General features: G+C 41.9%; 1 protein-coding gene across 1 annotated transcript in view; it reads right to left on the bottom strand.

Moving 5' to 3' along the window:
* Positions 1-20,000, bottom strand: part of LOC311243652 (dedicator of cytokinesis protein 3-like) — a gene marked incomplete at both ends in the record, with an annotated part of 140,568 nt that overhangs the window by 81,155 nt on the left and 39,413 nt on the right. The window contains 8 exons of the mRNA XM_084332960.1: positions 1,151-1,298; positions 3,828-3,888; positions 4,442-4,523; positions 6,125-6,309; positions 7,911-7,952; positions 9,904-9,988; positions 11,508-11,656; positions 15,713-15,809. Coding sequence (XP_084189086.1) covers positions 1,151-1,298; positions 3,828-3,888; positions 4,442-4,523; positions 6,125-6,309; positions 7,911-7,952; positions 9,904-9,988; positions 11,508-11,656; positions 15,713-15,809 — 849 coding nt within the window. The remainder of the gene's footprint in view (positions 1-1,150; positions 1,299-3,827; positions 3,889-4,441; positions 4,524-6,124; positions 6,310-7,910; positions 7,953-9,903; positions 9,989-11,507; positions 11,657-15,712; positions 15,810-20,000) is intronic.

The raw sequence follows: 20,000 nt of genomic DNA, 5'->3' as shown, positions 1-20,000 counted from the left end.
TACAACAATGTGTAGTTGTAAGGGGCGGTCAGGTGGCGTAGCGGAGATTGCGCTCGTCACCAATGCAAGAGACTGCGGTCTCGACTCCCGGAGTCAGCATTGCCTTGGCTTGGGCTGATCGCTATACTAACTCGTTTGGCTGGGTTAGGGGGAGGGCAAGTCATGGGTGGGAAACTGGCGTTGTGGACAGCGACGCCTACAGGTCAGGTCTGGGCGCTTGCTCAGCGGAGGCAGGACTTGAGGAAGGCAGCGTGACCTCCCACGCGTTACACTTCACCAATGAGAGCCCTCGCTGCCAGGTGAGAAGAGAGCCACTGGCTGTCGCTGCACGTGTAGGAGGAAGCGTGCGGATACTTCAGGGTTCCCTTGTACCGACCAGTAGGAGAACATGCGCACAACAACCAGGTAGGGGAGGGGGGGGGAATTGGCACAACGACTAAATTGGGACGGGGAGAAAACAGAGAAAAACCGGAGAAAGAGAGATACAAAAAATAATTTAAAACAATGTGCAGTTGTACATCATGGAACACAGTGTTGGTAGAGTAGTAAAGTGTCTATGTGTGACTCCTGACCTCTGACCTGAGCTCAGCGATGCGGCTTGCTAACGGCTTCTGAAGAGGCCAGGGAAGACACCGGCTATTGACTCACCACGCAGAACGCTCCCCTCCTCAAACTTTGTCCTCGAACTTTCTTCATTTATCTAAGTGTCATCTCTCTCTCTCTCTCTCTCTCTCTCTCTCTCTCTCTCTCTCTCTCTCTCTCTCTCTCTCTCTGTGTGTCTCATCCCTTCATCGCTTGGCTGAGGTACAGGAGCCTAACAGAAGGAGCCAGATTCACATCACGCCAACAGCCTGAGTCTCAGGCCTTAGGGTGAGCAGCTATTGATTTTCCAGAGGACACTTCATTATGATTCTGGTCAAAACACGTCTACGCATCGACACCGAAAGGCGCCAGGTTGTCATCATGTGCCACATTCGCAACATCCCTGCCTCAGTGCGTATATATCCTCCACTATTTATATTGGATGGTGCAGGAAACGTTTCTTTTAATATAAAGTCTCTCTCCCTAAAATTCATTCTTTATAATATTGGTCTTCGGGAAAGGAGTGTACAGAGGGGCTAAAAGAAAACCGGCTGCTGCTGTTACTCACGTGTAAACTTTGAGCACAAAGTCCTTCTCCTCCTTGAGGTCTGTGATGGTGTGGAACACGTCGCTCATAGCCAGGACGGCACAGCCGTAGGGCCGCCGGTACTGAACATGAGGAGGCCCCTTCTTAGAGTCATTGAGCAGCATCCGACCTGGACAAGAGAGGAACGAGCCCTTGTAAAAAAGAAGCAGCGCAAATATAATAATATAATAATAAATATAATAATACAATATAATAATATTATATAATAATAAATATATCATATAATAATATAATATAATATTATGATAATATAATAATGAATATAATAATACATATAATAATATTTGTAGTATACTATTTGTAAATGTAGTGGTTCTTTTTTTATTCTATTTGATTATTTCTTTTAGCTCTATTGGACACAGTAGATGACAGGACACAAGGGGAAGAGAAACGGGAGTTCCCTTACAAAAAGTATCATGGTAATATGGTCATACAAGATTCCTTTATTGCCACACAACCAGGTTGGTGGTATTTCAGTTTTACCATGGTACCAGCCATTGTATAAATAACTTACTATGATACAACCATGGTAAAAGTTATGTTTCACTGTGGTACCACTTTTGTACTTAAAGCTGCGCCTGCTAGTTTTGAGGAGAAACAAGTACCTCTAAAATAACTAGTTACAAATGCTTGAATATTGTTTATAGTCTTGACACACAGCCAGGAAAATCACCCTGCTGTTTTGATAGGGTTAGGGTCTTTACTCTTGGCTACATTTTAAAAAGAAACACAACATCACTTAATACGGACTTAATAGTATTGATCTATTTTGTGACGTGAAATAAATCTCGGCCCGGTATTGGGCCGATCGGGCTTAAGAGGTTAACACTTCATCTATTCAATACTAAAGATATATCATATTATATTATTATATATTTATTCATTTATTATTTCAGAGTTCGTTTTTCTTCCCAAAAAACTACCCAGTGCAGTATTTAAATAATACCATTGTATAATCCACATTGGAGGTGGTTGGGTGGGTGGGGGGTTATCGACGAAACCTTACTTGGTCCCAAGAAGAGGGTCTCATGTATTATTGGGTTAGGACATTTACTGTACATTGGAGGGGGTTGGGTTAGGACATTTACAGGGGCCAGTTTCGAATTGCAGTCTCTCGTAGGTGCTCCTTGAGAGTGGTTTTGAAAGTGGGTAGTGATTCACATTCCTTTACAGCTGTGGGTAGGGCGTTCCACATTGATGTGGCATAATTGCGAAACGTGTTTTGTCCCTTGTTTGAGCCGAATCTGGGTTTCACATAATTTGTAGAGCTCCCTCCTCTGGTGTTGTGGTCGTGGTATTCACTGACCTTTGGGAAGTAATTTGACATGTACATGGGTACCTTAGTCGTGTATCTTGTAGACCGTTATGGTATTATCATGGTAATATCATGGTATATCCATATTGTTTTGGTCACTACCATCATCGTAGTGACCAAGAAATTATGGAAATACCATGATACTTTTTTCTGCGGTTGACATGCAACGAAGGTTGCAAGTCGGATTCAAACCCATGATGTTGTGAGTCGTTCGCCTAAGGCAGGGGTCGGCTCTTTCGCCAATCAGCTGCGGCTCCCTGGTAATTTTTTTTAAATTGTATATATATATATATATTTTTTTTTTATTATTTTGGAGGTCGATGTCATACTGTGACACTGAAATGAAAAAATATTTCATCAACTAAAATATTTAGTCAACTAAAATATTTCATCAACTAAAACAGTACGTCACACCCCGCGCCTCTCCCTGCTGTCTGCAAGTGGCTAATCTTGAGTTTCCGACCCCCCAGTAAAGTAACCATGGATAAATCCAAAAAAAGGAAAGTCTGAGGAAAATAGAGGGTTTAATTCAGCGTGGACAGATTAATTTGCTTTCACGACTAACGATGCAGATTACCTGTATGCCTGATATGTGGTGAGAAATTTGCGAACAACAAAAAAATTACTTTTTATTTGATAGATTTTCCACAAATAAGGGAAGGACTCAAATAGAGCTGCATAGTTCAGGGTTTTATTTCAAAGTAGGTTTACAGATGCCAGTGTTTTTTCTCCTTTTCTGTGTTTTATTTCAAAGTAGGTCTACACATGGTAGTCTTTTTTCAAAGTGGACTACTTTTTATTTTATAAATGTTCCACAAATAAGGGAAGGACTCAAATATACCTGAATAGTTCAGGGTTTTATTTCAAAGTCGGTCTACAGACACCAGTGTTTTGGCTCCTCTTCTGTGTTTTATTTAAAAGTAGGTCTACACAGCCAGTCTTTTTTCTCCTCTTCATAAGAGTTTGAGGTTTCCCTTTGTTATAACAGGTAAAACCAGCAATAAAAAGTCAAACAAATTATTTTTGTTGCTTTATAATTTCATTAATGCAACAAACTGTGTGCTATAAGTATAAAGTATAATAAATCGCAACTTACTTTGGGTATGCAATTGTCAGGCGTTTTATGCTAAATGTGGGGGTATGCTTGGGGATAACTATATATAAAATGTTATACACTGTGTTATCTTCATTTTAAGGGTAAATTGGTTTTGCGGCTCCAGAGGAATTTTATTTTGTGGGAGGGGGGGGAAATGGCTCTTTTGATAGTAAAGGTTGCTGACCCCTGGCCTAAGGTCACCGAGCCACTAGGACACTCCAACCTACCAGTTCTTATGACGTGTGCCACGATGTACAAGTCTCTCTTCAAATCTTTACTGCTCAGATCCTGAGGAGAGACATAACATAATAAAACAAGGTCTCATTATTACTAACAACTACTAGAAATATGATAATTGGGCCTGTCTGAGTCATAACTGTTGCAAACTCCAGTGACCTGAGAGGTGAGTTACCGTGAAAATAGCACAAAGACGGTCTGAGAGGTGAGTTACCGTGAAAAGAGCACAAAGACGGTCTGAGAGGTGAGTTACCGTGAAAAGAGCACAAAGACGGTCTGAGAGGTGAGTTACCGTGAAAATAGCACAAAGACGGTCTGAGAGGTGAGTTACCGTGAAAATAGCACAAAGACGGTCTGAGAGGTGAGTTACCGTGAAAAGAGCACAAAGACGGTCTGAGAGGTGAGTTACCGTGAAAAGATCACAAAGATGGTCTGAGAGGTGAGTTACCGTGAAAAGAGCACAAAGACGGTCTGAGAGGTGAGTTACCGTGAAAAGATCACAAAGACGGTCTGAGAGGTGAGTTACCGTGAAAAGAGCACAAAGACGGTCTGAGAGGTGAGTTACCGTGAAAAGAGCACAAAGACGGTCTGAGAGGTGAGTTACCGTGAAAAGAGCACAAAGACGGTCGACTTTCTCTGGATTCTTTGGTCCTCCGTTCTTATTCAGCCTCACCATGAACTTCTCACTGAAACAGAAGCCAGTTCAGCATCAATCCGTCCAGCACTTTCATTGCACTCATTTTCAAACCTTTATTTAAACTCGAAAGGCAACTGAGGTTTCCCTCATTTACAGTCACATCGAGTGTACATACAGAAAGAAGCAAAAATCACACAGCATATAAAATCACACAGCATATAAAATCATAACAATAAGACAACAAGGCGAGATTAAAGTAAGGATAACAATCAATTAAAACACGTACAACTTGATTGACAATGGTTGGAGATCAAGGTTTTAAACTCTGCAACAGAGGGGAGAATCTCAAGCTTTAAGGACTGTTGGATTGGTTCCATGACCTAGGGCAGGGGTGGCCAACCAGTCAGAGACTAAGAGCCACAAAAATGACTGTGGTACCACAAAGAGCCACACCATATACCAGCGTTTCTCAACCTTTTTTTTCAGTCACGGCACCCTTCATGTGTTTATAGGTCTCACCCTCTGGCCTCTGAAGTTGCTAATGTCTTTTTAATTTGGACCTCACAGGGTTAACCTCTTAAGCCCGAGATATACAGTAAAAGTGTATATTTTCAGCATTACGTTTGTTTACCAATTATTTTAACTGTTATTAGTGAAATATAAGATTATAGAAATCTCAGGGCATTGAGTCGGAAACCGGCGCATATTGACAGGAGGAAGTGGCACAGCCAAAAGTGAGTGTAGTCTTTTGAAGGAAGAGACTCAGGGCTTTCGAATTTCGAAAAACTACCCTACCCAGCTCACACCAGCCCCTGTCAATCATCTGACTTCTGGATTTCCTTTTTTATTTTAATAATTTTTTGGGATTATCTCCCACAAACCTGAACTTTATTGCCATAAAACAGAACACAGTTAGTTTCTCTACCTTTCTGTGAACGTCTTGCAAAAAATGGTGTTGCAATACGATGAAAAATGGTGGAGAAATTTATATTATAAAAAAGATGGCAGAATTCAGTACTGTATCTACAAAACCTTCTGTTTAATCATCTTCCCTTTATTCATTTGCTTAGATTTTTCAGGTCTGGTCAACTTTAGCATGGTGTTATTCACAGTTAAAGATAATTCTTTTTTTTAAATAGAATTGATATTCTCCTTTGGTTCATTACAATTTACTCAAGCCTAGTAACAGACACACTATTTCTGACACTGATCCATATATGTCCCTAGATTCAGATAACAAGAACATGCAAATTGACCATTCAATTTTTTTTTAATGTTTATTCTACGTACTTGTGGAATGAGTGACATAAAAAGAAAAAAAAAGAAAAAAAGATTTTAATCTTTTTTTGGATGAAAGAGCCGCACATTGACGGGCAAAGAGCCGCGGGTTGGCCACCCCTGACCTAGGGGCATCATAGCTAAATGCAGATTTACCCTGTTCTGAGCAAACTGGAGGGACCTTAGGACCAGCCAGTCACTAGAACAGGTTCCATAGGTTCCAAAATTCCATTCCAATAATAATGTAGTATAAGGAGGTAGCTTACCAATAAAGGCCTTAAAAATGATTTAGGGCAGTAATGTGCAAATGCACGAGTGTTCATGTGCGTGTTTGTGTCTTGCTAGAAGAGCGTTTGAAGGTGGCGCTGGTACCTGATTTGCTTGGCCTCGCGGGTGTCGTACAGAGAGAAGAAGACGTCCGCGTCCTCGCTGATGCTGTTGTATGTAAAGCTCTTCAGGTTGATGAAGAGGTGGTGTGGCACAGGGACACGGCAACCGTCACCATGGCGCTGTCGCCCACTGTCACCCTGAGAACGAGATGGACAATGAACGCCTGACTGCCAGGCCGAGTACCTGGTGCTGTGCATGCAGCATGATACCTGTTTACACTCCAATGGTAAATTTTTTATTTATTTATGCATGTATGGGTCAGCTATGACCAGGGATGGGTGTGAGAGAGTACTCTCTCTCTCTGTTCTGCATGATAGTTTTAAATGGTAAATTTTTATCCAAAGTGCTTTACAATTTTGTTCCTCACATTTGACCCATTCACTCACACATTCACGCAGATGGCGGCGGCAACCATGCTAGGTGCCAACCAGCTAATCGGGAGCAATTAGGGGTTAAGTGTCTTGCTCAAGGACACTTCGACGCGCTGTCCAGGAGGAGCAGGAATCTAACCGGGAACATTCCGTATATCCAGACGACCGCTCTACCTCCTGAGCCACTGTCGCCCCAAATGCAGCTTTACTGCATGTAATGCTGCAACAAGCATCGGTATACACTATCTAATGTATGTATGTATTGGTCACAACGGGTTATGGTCAAAATATAGGAAATGCCAAGTTTTTGGAATTAAACATTTAATTTTCCCTTACAAAAAGAAAAAAATTCCTAATCCATAGATTCAACTGATCATCTTCATCCTGTGATGCATTTTTCTTTTTTGTATTAATGGGAGAGGTGCCTTCTAGGATGACAACATTCCTGACTAAGCTACGAGGCATCAATGCCTTCTCAATGACTAGATAATATGATCCCAACTATTTATAGGAAGGCCTGAAACAGTGTCTGCAACACAATGTTTTCTACTGACATCATACTGTACAGATGGAGGGCCAGGTTTGGGAAGGTTTCTTTTTTTATGTAATCTTTACAGATTCTATTTTATTTATTTCTCAATTGGCTTAAATTTCAATACTGTTGGTGTCATCATCTACTGCCATGACTGACCATTATTTAGCCATAATCTCACAATTGAAAGGCTTTTTCCCTTCCAAGATGTTTCTGAGTAACCCTACAAGTAATCACCTCTTTTGTTTTGTTTTTATCTGGAATCCGATTTTTGTTTCTGTTTTTAGTTTTTGTTTTGATAGTGACTATTTATAGCCGGTGTGATATTACTGCGTTGTGTATTTTCTATTCGACCCCTGTTAAGGGATCGCCCTGAGTGGGAGTTGAACCCCGGTCTCTCTGCACCGGGGCCGACATCACAAACCGCTGCGCCAAGAAAGGATATCCCTCCTAAGCGCTCAGTTTGTATGCCTCTGGGGAGTGAGTTTACTTGCAGTACCGCTTACCATCCACAGCCACTGAACTACTTGTACCATCGTGACTGTGGATATACTGCGGTACCTCCGTTACATATTTATATTTGTATGTCCAGTAACTGATTACGTTACAGATTAATTCTATGTAATAGTTGACTTCCCAGCGCTGTGAATGACTCAGACAATCAGTAAAAATCATTGCTGGTAGTGATCAACCCGACCATTCCCACTTGGAGGTAACTAAACCCCTTTCAGAAAGAGTACTCCTAACACCAGAGCCATGGTTGCGACAGGAAGTCTTTATGCTGGTCTTCCTTGTTTTAGGCCCATGCAGGGTTTTTGTAAAGGATTCCTAAAGCACAGAGCAGCTACCTATGAAAAGACCGTACCTGGGTTGTGCTTTGCTGGCCACAGTGTCTGCTGGATACGTGCTAGGGAGTGAAATTGGAGAAAACAATGTCAGTTGAGTCGCTCCATTCTTTACTTGTCTCACGCATTGTTGATGCATTAGTTCAACCTGTTTATCTCACAACAGCTTCACACTAAATATTCACCCACTACGTTTTCCCAGGAGGCTCTACTCCAGCTCTCTGTAGCAGCTAAAATAAGAGCCTGCATGGGGTGAAACGTGAACGTGTGGGAGAGGAGAGGACAAAGCCAGCATCGCCTACACGCACCTCTCTGCTCAGCAACCTAGGAGAGCTCCTTTACTCCTACCTGAGAAGGTGCCAAGGCCTCATGCCCTGCCAAAAACAAGCTCACTTTCATCGACAGAGTGAGGAGGCTTTCTGGCAGGGATGAGCTCTGCTGTTGTTTCTGGACAGAGCGTTTAATGCACTAACAATCTGCCTGCGAAGCTGAGAAAAAATGTCAGAGGGATAACAGGAGAACTGCTGGTGGGACAGTTGGAGGGCGTTTAGGACCTTCTACTACTGACCACTGCTGTCATCTACAAGGTGGCTCTGGCTCCCAAAACATTACATGACATTTAATTACACACTCCTAATTCTGGATCAACTTGAGAGTTACCCTCCCCCTCCAAACCTCCTGCTCCCACCAGTGAGCGTTGAGCTTCCATGATGACTTCATCTAAATCCCCCAAACAACATTCAAAACATAATTTATTTACAGAAATATGTCTCCAGTCCAGTTGGTTGGTTTTACGTAACCAAGAATGTAATATGTAATTAATTTACAATAACATAAAATGTGTGTGTATGTGTGTGTATGTGTGTGTATGTGTGTGTGTGTGTGTGTGTGTGTGTGTGTGTGTGTGTGTGTGTGTGTGTGTGTGTGTGTGTGTGTGTGTGTGTGTGTGTGTGTCTTCCCTCACACAGGCTTGTCATATGGCATTACGTCTGCTTTGTTAGTTAGCGATCACGCTTGTGAGGGAGTCACATGCAGCCGGGGACACACTCAGTCTGGTAACGTGAACATGAAGAAGAGGTTACATGGGCCGCGTCGTCCACAGAGGCTGCTGCATCCTGCCGCCTCTTGTGAGTCACCTTCTTATGGATGATTTGATAATCGCCACATTCACACATCTCTAATCCAACACCCCCCCCCCCCCTCACATGCACAGACACACACACACACACACACATACACACAAATATGCAAAACTAGGCACTGCAGGGAAAATGCATACAGTGCACAGCAAACAAATCCATACATACACACACACACACACACACACACACACACACACACACACACACACACACACACACACACACACACACACACATACATAATAAACACACACATACACACGTCGTTGTGGCAGGGAGGATGTGGAGAAGACTTACTACTGAACTGAACACTGTGCGTCATCAGGTTCCCTCCCACACAATAGCATTAATCATAACTACAGATGAATTCTATCATATCATCGACACTTTGATTCATAACTACAGATTAATTATACAAAACCATGGACACTTTGACTCATAACTACAGATTAATAATATCATATTGTGGACACTTTCACTCATAACTACAGATTAATTATATAATATCATCGACACTTTGAATCATAACTACAGATTAATTATATCATATCATGGACACTTTGACTCATGACTACAGATTAATTCTATCATATCATGGACACTTTGACTCATAACTACAGATTCATTATATCATATCATGGACACTTTGAATCATAACTACAGATTAAGTCTACCAAACCATGGACACTCATAACTACAAATGCATAAGGGTCAATGTTTTCATTTTGTTTTAGGGGTGTTTCATTTATTTAAATTGTATTATTACGTAATTTCCCACAAGCCATCTTTAAGGCGACCCATACCAACACATGCTGTACAGAATATGTGTTGGTTCAAGAACAAATTTAAATAGCCAACAAATTCACAGTACCAGTTTGTACAGCTCAGAGACGCTGATCTGTTCCGGATCCACCATTTCAAATTCTTTCCTAGGAACCAGTTCTAGGCCAAGGTGCCTGTTGAAAGAGGGGGGGCGGTTACATTTACATTCAACATTTTGTCATTTAGCTGACGCATTTATCCAAAGCGACATGCAAGTTCTGTACAATTAATAAATCAGAACCGTTGAGAGACACAGAGGAACACAGGTTATACATCAAATAAATAACATAAACCGCATGATCGACATCTAACCAGATTTCTGTTTCTTCCCATACAAGAAAATATCAAGGCAGTTTTCAGTTTTCCCACGGTACCCACTGTATAAATAAGTGACCATGATACTGCAAAGGTAAAAGCCATGTCTCGCATGATGCTACCATGGTATAATCCAATTTAAACCATGATACCAATAGGTCTTGTGTGGCCTAAATTCCTGGAACACTATCAGCGCTGCCACGACCTGAGGGTATTTGATGAGTAAAATGGCAAATTTGACCACTTCTGTACAAAAAAGTGTTCCTCTGATACATATAATTACTTAGAAGTCTTTTCAATTGTGCATTAGACTATGGCCTCCATTCCTAAGCGGTCTACCTCTGTGCATACAGATTTACATAAAGCTCACGTACAGTACAGTGGTCACTGAGGTTGACAAACCCAGCTAACAAGAAGTGACACAGTGAAATGCTTTTGACATTAAAAAAGCAACAGATGGTCCCTCCACCTAATGCTCCTCCTTGGCTGAGCAGGAGCGCCTGACATGCTTCTCTCTGGAGAGCTAGCTAGCTCTGTCAGCTGTGTTGGAGGAGTTGGAAGCTGGCAGCAGTACGGATATGGGTTTACCATTCCTCCAGGGGCTGAATCTGTGCATTGACTTTACCCCTTTCACTACCACAGACGGTCTGTAGTGTGGTAGTGAAAGGGTTAACCTTCTGTAGTGTGGTTGTCAAAGGGTTAACCCTTTGTCGTGTGGCAGTGAAAGGGTTAACCATCTGTAGTGTGGTAGTGAAATGGTTACCATTCTGTAGTGTGGCTGTGAAAGGGTTAACCCTTTGTCGTGTGGCAGTGAAAGGGTTAACCTCCTGTATTGTCGCAGTGAAAGGGTTAACCCTTTGTCGTGTGGCAGTGAAAGGGTTAACCTTCTGTAGTGTGGTTGTGAAAGGGTTAACCATTTGGTAGTGTGGTAGTGAAAGGGTTAAGCCGCTTGGGATTCACTCATCTGCTAAATTACCATAAAATCACATCATATAGTATGGCATGGACATCAAACACACACAGACAGACAGACAGACAGACAGACAGACAGACAGACAGACAGACAGACAGACAGACAGACAGACAGACAGACAGACAGACAGACAGACAGACAGACAGACAGACAGACAGACAGACAGACAGACACACACACACACACACACAGTGTTGAGGACGTCTCCGATGCCAAGGTTGAAATTGCACATTCTTTGATGGCCAACAATCTAATACTAATGTCCACTGAGCTGTGGCAGGAAGGTCCAGTGACCTTGTGCCCTTGGGCCTCTCGGTCGTCTCCCTGCCTGATTACGATTCATCCAATACAAGAGTAGAACTCACTCGTTCCCCCAGTCCAGCCGCACGGTGATGTGTCGCTTGATCTCTCGCGTCTGGTCCTGGGCTAGGTGACCCTGGATCAGCTGTCGGCGTAGGTCGATCAGCTCGTTCATGACATGACGCAGCTTGTGAAACAGATCCACCTTGTGCTTCTATTGGTCAGAGGGAAAGAGATGGAACTCAGTCGGGGGACGAGAATTCCTGTTACAAGTTACAGTAGCAGAACGCGTCATACAGTAGTCCATTAATGCAATTCTGCAAAGCAATATTGTACTTTGGTAGAACATGTTCACTTTTTAGCATGATTACCTCCATATGAGTTCATGTACAGTCAACCTCTGGGATGCTCATTCAACATTATCTATATAATATACTGTATAACTTTAATATAACTATCCATTGGTCAGTTTAAATCTATAATGGCAAACCATTTTTACCTCAGTCTGTAGTTGTTTTGATTGATTTGAATTGTTAAATTGATTTGACCTTTCTGTTTTCATATTGTTTTTGTATCATGTATTGTATAAATAAAGATTGAATGAATATGTATATTATCAACAGGGTCAACATCTCCATGATTTGTATACGTGTTAGAAATATACATTTTTAGAAAAGATTCATATGAGTGAAAGCAATGAAATCCAATTGTCTTGCTCGAAATAAACTATTCATTCATGAAATCAAATGAGTGTAGATGGCCACTGTGCAGCCAATAGTGATGATCACGTTTCTTTTCACAAAATATGACTTTACCTTTTGAAGAGCTAATTGATACGACTACTGTTTAAGAGACACTACTATAATCTACTGTTTAAAATAAATAAGGTGGGGTGGGGGAAAACTGTACATTGGAGGGGGTTGGGTTTGGACATTTACAGGGGCCAGTTTCGAATTGCAGCCTCCCGTAGGTGCTCTTTGAGAGCAGTTTTGAAGGTGGGTAGTGAAGAGACACTGGTGGAATCTACTGTTTAAAAGACACTACTATAATCTACTGTTTAAGAGACACTACTATAATCTACTGTTTAAGATAAACTACTACAATCTACTGTTTAAGATACACTACTACAATCTACTGTTTAAGAGACACTACTATAATCTACTGTTTAAGAGACACTACTGTAATCTACTGTTTAAGATACATTACTGTAATCTACTGTTTAAGAGACACTACTGGATTCTACTGTTTAATAGACACTACTATAATCTACTGTTTAAGAGACACTACTATAATCTACTGTTTAATAGACACTACTGTAATCTACTGTTTAAGAGACACTACTGTAATCTACTGTTTAAGAGACACTACTATAATCTACTGTTTAAGAGACACTACTATAATCTACTGTTTAAGAGACACTACTGTAATCTACTGTTTAAGAGACACTACTATAATCTACTGTTTAATAGACACTACTATAATCTACTGTTTAATAGACACTACTGTAATCTACTGTTTAAGAGACACTACTATAATCTACTGTTTAAGAGACACTACTATAATCTACTGTTTAAGAGACACTACTGTAATCTACTGTTTAAGAGACACTACTATAATCTACTGTTTAATAGACACTACTATAATCTACTGTTTAATAGACACTACTGTAATCTACTGTTTAAGAGACACTACTGTAATCTACTGTTTAAGAGACACTAAGGCCGTCTCAGCTCTGGGGTGACAGCAGCACCATCTTTGCTTGTGCCAAGGACGCCATTTTTTAATTGAGCCATTGTCTGTTCTCCCCAATGGTATGACAAGCCCACATTAGCACCCAGGTTTGTTCACATAAATGCAAAGATTAAGCGGTGCTACAATGCTCATGTAAATTTAATGAGGGTAACTGTTCCATGTTCTCTAAAGCCTGGTAGCAAACACAAATATATATTTTTTTTGTTTGTTGATGAGGGGCTCTTGGACGTCTATGGTGTTGGACTAATTATGTATATTATAACAGATACACAGCGATGCTTAGGTCACTGCTCCCCAAGGTACCACCATGCATTCTAATTGCTATACAGTAAGGAAATGCATTCATTCATTAATTTCATTTTAAATTTGTTCCGTTCATGGCAATGCACAGCTCCAAAAAACAGCATAATTTCATAATAAAAAGCACCTCCCAATTTGTACATTCCATGAGCGAAAAGAAGCAGGGAGAAGAACATCTTATTTTACCTGCCCCTTACTCAAAACAATAAATAAACTATATAAATAGATGGTCTGTCAATTACACATATCTAACAAGCAATACTTACAAGAACATGATAACATTCATTAACATTCAATAACATGCATTCATTATTCATTATTCATTCAACTTTTATTCATTCTCGATGAGAAATACCTATAAACATCCAGCCAATCACATATCCTGTTACGGTGAAAGTGAGCTGTGACCGTTTGGCCCACATCCCACAGAGGCGGGTTAGCACCAAAATGAGCAGTGTGTTAATGTAAATCGGGGCTTGCGTTAGTCGAGCTTGAGAGGAAGTTACATCACCACAGCCATGCCCCAGGCTCCTTGGTCGCTCTGAGCATGAGCAGTCCTCACTGAGAGGTTATGTAAAAGCACGCTGCCAGCTCCGCAACGCATCCACTCAGCTCCTCCAACCTCCTGGCCGCCACCCCCGGCCGCCACCCCCACCGCCACCTCCCACCGCCACCCCCCGCCACCTCTCGACACTTAGCGGGATTAAGGGTGCTTTAGGTTCCCCAGTAATCATTTTCGCAGGCCAGGCAAACGCTGACTGAAAGGTGGCGAAGCGGTACTGGGTCTTAAGATGAGGCTGGAACTGACAAAGTCAAACCAAGATCTAAAGCAATCGCCAAATGACACAGCGTGAAATTGCACACAACAGCTTTAAGGGCCATTATCTACGGCTGACCGCTACTCCTGGGTCCTACATAGAGAGCGTATGAACATGTTGAATGCAGTGACAGAATGCCATGCTAGGGGGGGAGCTGGAGCTGTGTTTAACTGGCATCCTGCCATTCCCTGGGGACACAGGTGTTGAATTACTGCATACCGTAGGGAAATAAACATAGATTCCACCAAATCCCTTAAGAGCATGTGAATCAAACAGTGACGGACGCAATCTCCCTTTGCATGTGTTTTTTTAATCCTTGAACCAGCTTGGTAATGTAAGTCTAATCTTTTTTTTTAGTTTTTTTTATATTATCTTTTTCCCCCTCCTTTTTCCGATTTTTCTCCCATCCCACCGTTAGTCGTTATGCCATTTCCCAATCCCCTTCCTGGTTGTTGCGCACCCCCCCCCCTACTGTTGGTCCGAGAGGCCGGAGACTGTCACATGCTTTCCTCCGATGCATGTGCAGCCAGCCGGCAGCCAGCCTGGCAGCGCAGATTCTCACCGGGAGAGTGTAACGTGTGGAAGGTCGCACTACCTCTCTCCAGATCCTACCCTCGCTGTGCAGGCACCCCGACCGAACTGTAGGGGTCGCTGTCCACAACACGCGCCTAGGACCCACCCACGGCTTCCCTCCCCCTAACTCAGCCAAACGAGTTAGTATAGCGATCAGCCCAAGCCAAGGCAATGCTGACTCTCCGGGAGTGTAAATCTAATCTTAATAATAACATGCATGATGGTACATTGGCGTGAGTGAGATGTACTGTACACACAATGCAGTGAGATGTACTTTAAAGTTTAAACACAATGCAGTGAGATGTACTGTACACACAATGCAGTCAGATGTACTGTACACACAATGCAGTGAGATGTACTTTAAACACAATGCAGTGAGATGTACTGTACACACAATGCAGTGAGATGTATTGTACACACAATGCAGTGAGATGTACTTTAAACACAATGCAGTGAGATGTACTGATTTGATTTGATTTGATTTGATCTTTATTTATCTCGAACATTTCAACCATAAAACAAACACACACATTTGTAATAACAAAAAATAACACAAAATGTATAAAAATTTATAAATAAATAAAATAAAATACAAATAAAATAAAATATATCTTCCTAGACATAGAAGCGATAATCAGCATAGCTCAAGACAATGGTTTTGTTCGAGAAGGGACAGAATGAAGCAAAGCTTATCTGGTCCTGCCCCTTCCTTACAATATCATATTAATATGTAATAAGTTATCTATCAATATAATAAAAAAAATATATACCTATCCACTACAGAAAAAGATAAATAAATACTGTACAAACAATGCAGAGCCACTGACCACATAGAGCTGCTTCCACAGAACGCCCCATTCCTGCAGAGTGGAGGTGGTCTCAGTGATGATGGGGTCCTCCAGGGGAACGACTGTCTCACAGAGCCTACACACACACACACACACACACACACACACACACACACACACACACACACACACACACACACACACACACACACACACACGCTCTCACACACACACACACACATACAGAAAGAGAGAGAGAGAGAGACAGAGAGGGAGAGCTCTGTGATGATATATTGGCTATGAAATGATAAAGTGGTAATGGAGTGATGGAGCACTCCAGTAAAACCACAGCAGACCTCCTCTCTGCTTCCTACTCCAGTAAAACCACAGCAGACCTCCTCTCTGCTTCCTACTCCAGTAAAACCACAGCAGACCTCCTCTCTGCTTCCTACTCCAGTAAAACCACAGCAGACCTCCTCTCTGCTTCCTACTTTACTTTCACTGGGAACCGTCAGACTGGAAGCTGAACCAGGGAGGGAGGGGCCATCGTCAAGACAACAGAGGTGACATCCAGGTCACTAGTACCACTTTGTCACGGTCCAATACCGGTTCATGAGTCCTGAACTCAGCATACAGGCCGATACAGAGCGCCGATCTGATCCTTTCCTTTTACCACAGACTATTATTTTGGGGGTTACTGGATAAGAATGATTGACATGTGACATGTTGTATCTCCATTAGGGAGATCTAAAATCTAAAACCGTCTAACAATGCAAACAAATAATTTGGACTTTCACACGGCTCGGTTTTAGTATTGGGGAAATTCTATACCTATTTTAGCCCGGCACCGGACCGTTACAGAACATCAGCGTGGGTATTGACGCATCTCCAGTGGTATCCATGTTAATCAAGCTCAGTGTGGCCCTTCACAACCGTGAAGATACCTACAGTATTATGTCAAGACGACCCAACCCCCCATCACCCCTCTCACCACTAAGGCAACGTGTCTGGCTAACATCACTGGCCGGCCGGTCCCTCCATTACATAACAAGTGACAATGAACACCTGTGGGAGGACGCCGCTCTGGGAGGACTCCAGATAAGCAGCAGGCGTTCCATATCATTAGCTCCACGAGACAGCCAAGCATCCCCCCCCCCCCTCACCACCACCATCACCAAAGTGCATTTCCTTGAGTGGGAACATAAAATAAGATAAGGTAAGATAAACGTTTATTCGTCCCCATAAGGGACATTCAGGTGTCATGGCACCAACAGCAATGACAGTGAAGAGAGAAGGAGAGGAAGTACAGGTAGGAATACAGATAAAAACAAACCAGGATAATAAGAATGACAAATAAATACAATACAAATACAAATAAAGATCTGATCTGATCTCTGGGTGAACAGGTATATTATATATATAAAATATGTATACTATCAATAATGTCACTATGCCCACCCTGGTATAATCCTAAATCAACCCCAGGTACAAATACTGTATATTATATAGTTAACCTAAGTCTACCCTGTACAAATATACAATAGTCCATATTAAGTCTTAGTCTACCCAGGTATAAATAAACAGATCAAACAGATCTCGGTCTTATCAATAAATATATACGAATACGATTGAAAATGTGAATATATGAATGAATGAATGAATGAATGAATGAATGAATGAATGAATGAATGAATGAATGAATGAATGAATGAATGAATGAATGAATGACTGAATGAATGAATGAATATGTGAGTCCATGGGCAAAGTGTTTAGTCCACGCAGGGTTCAGTACTAAGGTCTATCGCGTCCAACAGTTCTCCAGTTCTCCAGCGGTTAGCCAATTCAACCCTTGCCCTGGGATTATCAATGATAATTTAATGTAAATGTCCAAGTCTGCACTTTTAATAGTTTGAGTGCCAATGAGAGCTCTCTCTCTCTCTCCCACTCTGCGGTGAGCCAACGAGAGGGCCTGTGACGTAACAGTGTGAGGTATGCATGAGGTATACTCCTGGTCTGCACTGTGCCACAGATCCCAGCTCAGATTATATCTCCATGAACACAGGCTGAATCGATAAAGAACTGCACTGTGCCACAGATCCCAGCTCAGATTTAATCTCCATGAACACAGGTTGATGAAGAGCTCCACTGCCTGCTCCTTTGTCTTTCCTTCATCTCTGCCTCCGCAGCCATGAACAGCTTCTGTGGCTTGAATAGCAGAGCTCTGACGGCCTCCTGTGTTGTGTATGTGTGTGTGCGTGCACACGTGTGGGTGCCTTCTTGCATGTGTGCGTGCATGTATTATGTAAATATACATACGCATGTGCGTGCGTGGCATTCTTGCACACGTGCATGTACTGTACATGTGTGTCGGTGCGTGCGTGTGTGTACGGGCATTTACATGTGTCTCTGTGTGTTTGCCTGTGTGTGTGCGTGCATGCGTTGTGTGATAAAGCTACCGTATGAGAGGATCCTCACAAATCTGAGGTAAAGGAAATCTAATGAAAGAAAATGGAGGAATCCTCATGGCTATTGATAAACTGATGCAACCCCGTCAGACTGAGGGAGCGCTTCATTTGGCCTGTGTGGGTCGACGGTCCAGAGACCATAGAGAGGTATAAATGGCTCCCAGTGCTACCGTGCCATTAGAGGCAGATAGGGATGCACCGATCCGACTTTTTCCAGTCCCGATACCGATACCTGGGCTTTGGGTATCGGCCAATACCGAGTACCGATCCGATACCCATTGTTCAATTAATAAACTGTATGCCTCACTGTGTGGAAGAGACTGGGATCATTCTTTTGTGCAAGGCAACATCAGGCTTGACTTAAAACATTACTTTCCTAACTTAGTGAAACAAAATGTAACAAATTAACACATAGATATAAATGTACTGAATTGTTATTTATTATTTTATTTATTATTATATTATATTATTATAAAAAGTTTTAAAAAATTCGATATATATATTTTGTCCGATACCCTATCCAGCTATTTTTGTCATATCGGGGCCGATATCCGATATCAATATCGGATCGGTGCATCCCTAGAGGCCGATTCAAACTCAGAAGACAACACTGACTCTTCCTCATTTGAGATTCAGAGGGTGGTTGGAACCCTGAATCTTCCACATTTCATTTAATTTCAAACTTTATTTAAACTCGAAAGGCAACTGAGGTTTCCCTCATTTACAGTTACGTCGGGTGTACATCATAGCAGTACATCATAACAATAAGACAACAAGGCTAGAAAGAAGTAAGGATAACAAATCAATTAAAACATGTACAACTTGATAGACAGTGGTTGGAGATCAATGTTTTAAACTCTGCAGCAGAGGCGAGAATCTCAAGCTTTAAGGACTGTTGTAGTTCATTCCGTGAGCAAGAGGGGCATCATAGCAAAATGCAGATTTACCCTGTTCAGAGCAAACTCTGGAGACCTTAAGGACCAGCCAGTCACTAGAATGGGTTCCATAGGTTCCAAAATTCCATTTAAATAATGATGTAGTATAAGGAGGTAGCTTACCAATAAGGGCCTTAAAAATTAACAAATACCATGGACCAACCAACCTTCTCATGAATGACATAGTGATGCGTGTCGTATCTGTCATTACTGCCACTTAGTGTAAAGAATGATTGGCATTTTTCAGAAGTGCTCACTCTATGCATCTCTATGGTCCTCCTGACCCACTGGTACATTTTAAAACGTGCATTTGCAGTGCATGGGTTCTGAACCGCAGCTGAGAGAGGAACACTCATGATGTACCAAGGCTTCTATACAGTAACTCAAGGATTTTCCAATCGAAAAGAGTTTCAAGCCGGTGACCCATGATATACGAATGTACCTTTCTTTTATGTTTTATAACTGTCTACTCAAGAATAAAGATTTACTATCAGTGACACAGAGAACATAAGAGCAAGAGATTTGTCATTTCTCCCAGAAGGCTGAGCCTTTGTGATTGACACATAGTGTTTCTATTCTGGGGGAGATGGAGGGAGGTCAACAGAGAGGTCACTGATATTCATACTTATATATATTTATATATATATATATCCACCCTCATAATGCTTGGTTCTGACGCAGTTGCTTTGAAATGTTAGGTTCCTGGATTTGTTGTTTGTGACGTTCATAGACATTATAGAATATAAAGAAAAAGTATATTTTACTGGAATAAAAGCAAACTACACTACAGGAGGGTTAGTTCAAAGAGTTCCAGTGACCACGATGCCCAGTCATATTTAGGCTCACTAGGCTTCAGGCAGGGCTACCCTGCTACTCACATGCCCTCCTAGGTCCTCACATTGTGGGGCTGCAGCCACCAGATTGAAC

Source organism: Notolepis coatsorum, assembly GCF_963971535.1.
Source record: "Notolepis coatsorum genome assembly, chromosome: 17".
Lineage (NCBI taxonomy): Eukaryota > Metazoa > Chordata > Actinopteri > Aulopiformes > Paralepididae > Notolepis > Notolepis coatsorum.
Note: the sequence above shows the minus strand (reverse complement) of the source record. Positions and strands in the feature narration are given on the sequence as shown.